The 5,394-nt window shown below is 43.0% G+C and overlaps 1 gene segment (V, D, J or C); it reads right to left on the bottom strand.

Annotated features, from left to right (window-relative positions):
- Positions 1-587: 587 nt before the first annotated feature.
- LOC129672508 (T cell receptor alpha variable 9-2-like) lies at positions 588-1,308 on the bottom strand. The segment is given in 2 exon segments: positions 588-1,108; positions 1,251-1,308. Coding segments are annotated over 2 exon segments (579 nt in total).
- Positions 1,309-5,394: the final 4,086 nt, after the last annotated feature.

Here is a 5,394-nt window from a genome sequence, read left to right as displayed (position 1 = left end):
TATGACATGGAAAGGATAGGAGCTCAACAAAGACCAAATATATCTGGGCACAGTGATCTTTTCTGAGACTGACACTCCACCAAGGACCATGTATGGATATAACCTAGAACCTCTGCTCGGATGGAGCCCATGGTAGCTCAGTAACAAATTGGTTCTTCCTAGTAAGGGGAACAGGGACTATTTCTGACAGGACATTTCTGGTCTTACTGTAACTTGTATTATCATGTTTGGTTGCTGTCACTGGGAGGCCTGCTATTTTCTGAGGAGAAACAGAGGGCTGATGGTTCAGGGAGATGGGGTGGGGGGTGGGGGGCAGAGACTGGTGGGAGGAGGGGAAATTGCAGTTGGGATTTATATGTGAGAGAAAAAGAAAGAATTCCACAGAGCTTTGTTAGGGAATGATTGCCATTTTCTGTCACCTTTCTTCCAGACTCTGTTAGGTCACATTATGTACAGGTCACTTTCTCCAGCACATTTGATTACCTGTAGATAAGGTTTAAAATGTGGGCTCACTGGTGGCCACTTGTCTGGCATGCGCAGGGCTCTGGGTTTAATCCCCAGCACTGAGAGAACATGGCTTGAATGAGTTACAGCCATGACCCCGGAGCCGTCTTCATTTTTCTACTGATTTGTGAAGTTGATGTGGCCTGGCATGCAGACATTGCTGTGATTTTCACCAGCAGAGACATGGAAGACCTCACAGGGACGGCTGTGCTGAAGTCAGTGATTTCAGAGGCAGGTGCGCAGCAGCCAGGCCACCTGTTTCCTCTCGGTTTGTGCTCAGCTCCCCCTGCAATGTCTGCCACTGTGTCACCCAGAGCACAGTAGTACACAGCCGAGTCTGACTCTTGCACCGAGGCTTTCTGCAAGTGGAAGGAGGTGGTTCCTTTATCATATGTGGCTTCAAACCCTCTGCTGCTTCCCTTCTCGCCAGCTGTGATGACTTTCAGGAGGAGATTCGGGCCTTCTCCAGGATATAGGACATACCAGGAAAGAGCAGCATATGCTATACTTGTGGTTGAATATGTGCAATTTATTGTCAGGAACTCGCCTTCTGAGATGGTCACTTGGCCTCCTGTTTGAGTCATGGAATCTCCATGGGTCCTTCCTACAGTGCAAGGAAAGGAGAGAAAAGGAGAGAGTGAGAGAAAGGGAAAGAGAGAGAGAGAGCTCAGTGTCTCCTCCTTGAGAATAATGTTCTTAAGTAAATTCCAGCTAAAGACTTTGCTGTTTAAAGTCACTTTACTTACCTAGTATGAGAATCAGCGTAGCCACGAAGCCTGAAGAAAAGTCCATCTTTACTGTCATCTAGAAAACGGTCTTGATGCTTAGCATGAAGAGGTGTTAACTCAGAGAAACTATGAGTTGATTTAGTTATAAATGACACAGAAATGAGTCTGTGTTAGGAGACCCCCCCTGCTGCACAGAAAATGAACTGAGGATGGATGTTAACCTGAGCCTTCTCCCTGATTTTGTTAATGATGCAGATGTCAGTCTTTCCACCCTTTACATTTAAGCACAGCTATTACGGCCTACATCAACCATAGGAGAGCATCTCAAGGTTCTTTTACTTGAGATTAAAGCTGGACCCTTGAACACAAGTCTTTATATGTCCATGCATCTATTGTGAGTCAGCCTGCAACCCACAGAAATCCCATGAAAGTGCTTCAGGTTAAAACCACAGGAAGCAGTAAGAAGTCAACTTGTGATGGAGAATTTGCTCCATCAGACCGCTTTCCAACCTGTAAGGCAGAGATTTACATGTGAGAGATGGCAATTTGTATTTGAGAAAGGAAATACCAATGAGGAAGAGCTGGTTTGGGGAGCAGAGTCATTACTTAAACAGCCATAAAAACAATAATATTTTAAGACTGTCATCTTTCCATAGAAGTTTTCCTCACTCCATAATCTATATACAAGTTCTACTGATATTTCAGAGTCATTGAAAAGTGGAAAGTATGAATTCTAGATAGAACAAGCTCCATAACATAAACAACTGAATCCCTATACAATGATCTGATCTTGGTGCCTTATTGACTCACCTCTTCCTTGTCCTCAGCATAGGGCTGATGACCATGAGGCATGAGCTGACGCTGTGCTCCAGTGGCAGTCCAGCAGGAAGGATGCTTTCCACTTTAACTAGAGCATGGTCCAGGCTGGCACCCGCTCTCCACAGATAAAGAAGCTCATCAGCACAGAATCAACCTGTGTGTACTTCCTCAGATGCAGACACAAGGAACAAAGCCAAAGCCTGATACTGTCTGAGGTCATGGATCCCTTCTTCCTTTCTCTTCTCTTCTCTTTACAACACACATCATCAGAACTTTCCACAGAACTATCCTAAACGAAAACTCTGTAAATATCAGATATGAAATTTATTCTTATACATAGACAATAGCTGAAAATTGAATGACAATGGGTTGTTTGAAAAGTATAAAGTTTTATTTTCACAGAATGAAGAGCTCTAGAGATGGCTGGTTACATAATATGAATGTCTTAATAATACTTACCATTTTACAGATTTTTGAATTTATCACTGGAGAATTTTAATACATTGTACACAATGTGTTTTGATCACAAACCCATACATTCCTCCCTTCTACTTCTCCCAGGCCCCCACCTTAAAATGTCTGAGGGGGTAAGCTTTCTGTCTGAACACCTACCACACCTTAGCACACTTACAAGAATTGTAAAAGCTGCTTCCTTTGATGGCTTCTAAGCCCCACCTTGACATTCCACCTGCAAGGAAAAGATGAAATTAAAATACAGGGTAATTTAGTAGCCAAACTCCACTGTTTAGCCTTTGGACAGACATAAAAAAGTAAGGTGAGAGTGGAAGGAGCGAATGACAGTGAATGACAATTTGGGATTGCAGAGACATTTTTATGGCAGCAGACCTGGGGCTGTACAAATTAATCCACATGGCAGCAATGGATGCTTATTCAGAAGAATGTTGTGCAGGGCAAGGGTGGAGAAAACGAACATATATTCTGCCATTTTCTAAGACAATGAACTTCCAAAAAATTACTATGATTATAAAGGTGTGTAAGATGATGACACAAGCAATTTTATACATAATATATTTTTTAAGATTTGTTTATTTTTATGTGCACTGGCCTGTTAAAGGTCTTGCCAACTGTATTTTAAGTCAATACAGGATGGTAAAGATATCAAGTCATCTTGAAGCTGACCTTCTTCTAGAAAGTATTTGATGGGACTGGTTAGATTTCTCATCTTGAAAAGTATGTGTTGCCAGGCCAGGTGACCTGAGAGAAAGGAGAGTTAAAACACTACAAGTTGTCCTCTAACTTTGCATTGGAACCATGGCATGTGTGTGTCCATGTATGTGTGCACGTGTACACACAAAGAGGCATAAACTCATAAAGAAATAATTACGTAAAATAAATTAGAAAGGACTTGAAAATTCTAATGCTGACAAAAATTGAGTGGTTCCTTCTAGAGATGACTGGAGAGAGCAGGTAGGCTCCAGCCTTCACTTAACAAGATATGCAAACTCGTAGTTGACACTGCCTGGAATACATAAGATTTTCTTTTCTGACACAAGGTCCATGCAGAGTCATGGGTCAGTGGCTCAGCAGTAGTGCACATGCCCAGCATGCAAAAGGCTTTTGGTTCCATCTCCAGCACAAAACCCAAAATGAAAACAAAACATCCAGTGGACAATTGGAAGCTCATACAGTAGCTGACCAGCACTGCCCTCCATTCTTGAGGTAGGAGCCTCCTCATTCATTTCCACCTAATAAAGCCACTTGACTGCCAGGCCTTCCAGTCAGAGAAAAAGAGAGGTGAACCTGACCTTTAACAGTCAACAAAATGAGTGTTTCCATAGTTACTTTAAATCCTCCATACTTCCACTCACCACCAGTCCCTCCGTTGACTCCACTAGGTAACATGTATTTTCACTAAGGCGAGCTTTCTTTCTTAGTGGACAAGGAATCTGTTCTTACCAATGAAGTATAGATACATATATAGAGAACAAAAATACAGATATGTGGCTTATAAAATACCTTGATTGAGGTGATTGCCTTGAGAGATGACTCAGCATGTCAAGGTACTGGCTGAAAGCCTACAGAACTGAGTTCCTCCAAGAGACCCACATGTTAGAACAAAACTTCCCCAAACTCTTCTGTGACCTTCATGTGTGTGTGCATGTGCACCTATGAAACTACTGAAACTTTTCAGTGTGATGCTGAAAACTATTGTCAGGCAGTTCTGCAGCCTTTTGAGCCTTTCTGGTAAACAATGATATGCTGAGTCATTTCATTTATGCCCTGAAATGTGACAGTGTGGCTGTTCTCCATGAGGCCATGGTGTACATCAACACCATGGAGAACAGCAAGAGGTCCCTGTACTGCACACTGCAGTCCCCAAGGTGAGGCAAACTCTCCTCTCATGGAGTAGCTATCAGGAGTAGGACCTGTGATAGGGGTCACTATTGAGCGCAAGGAGCACACCCCTTCAGGACCATATTGTTAAATGATTGGCCAGGTGTTTGCCTCTGCTCTCACACCCCAACTCAGCTCATTAAGTTTCTCTGTGTTCTCTCATCAACGTGATTGTAAATGGTTCCAGTTCCCTGAGCTGCATTTCTCCAGGACCCAGACAGCGCACAAGTACTCCCAGGTGAACTGAAATGCTAGTGGTCACTGCTGTCAACGTATTCATGTGCATTGTGTCTCCAGGTCTTATAGACACCGACACCCACAAGCAGCCTCCTGATGTGTCCTTCTGGCAAAATAGTTCAGGTCAAAGTCCATTCTTGACTGAAGTTATTGTTTGCACCCCAAGGAATAAGAGTCACACATCAGCTGTGTCTAGAGCTCTTCTTATCCTTAAATGAATGTCAGAAGTTGATCTGAGTATTGCATGTTCTCTGCTGTACTAGAGAGAACACTACTTTCTCCGATAATACTGGAGATGGTTTTGTAAAAATATCATATCATAGTCAACAGGATCTGAGTGATACTATGTTATTCATGATGAGCTGCTGATGTATCACATCGTTTTATAGATAGGCGTAATATACCCATGCTACCAGCTCACCTGAACAAGATCAGGAAACTTGCTCTGTTTTCCTTCTCTGATGGCACCTTGCACCCAAGCATCATGCAAGATAGAGCCTGGCATGCAGGAGCAGCATATCCTGAGTTGTATGCCTGAGGAAAACAGCACTGCACAGGCTCAGGCACTGAACAGGAACCTCAATTTCCTTAGGAATAGAGCTAGCAACTGCATACCGGCTCTCTATGTGAGTGTGTTTCAGAAGATTTCAGTGATGGATCTGATCATCCCTACAGCACAGGCATCTGCCTGAAATTCCTTAACCTATTCAATGCTAGGCAGTCATTCTGCCAAGTGAGCTATAAATAACAT

Source organism: Psammomys obesus, unplaced genomic scaffold (genome assembly GCF_907164565.1).
Source record: "Psammomys obesus unplaced genomic scaffold, mPsaObe1.curated_primary_1811, whole genome shotgun sequence".
Taxonomy (NCBI): domain Eukaryota; kingdom Metazoa; phylum Chordata; class Mammalia; order Rodentia; family Muridae; genus Psammomys; species Psammomys obesus.
The sequence above is the reverse complement of the archived record's forward strand: the minus strand, read 5'-3'. Positions and strand labels throughout refer to the sequence as shown.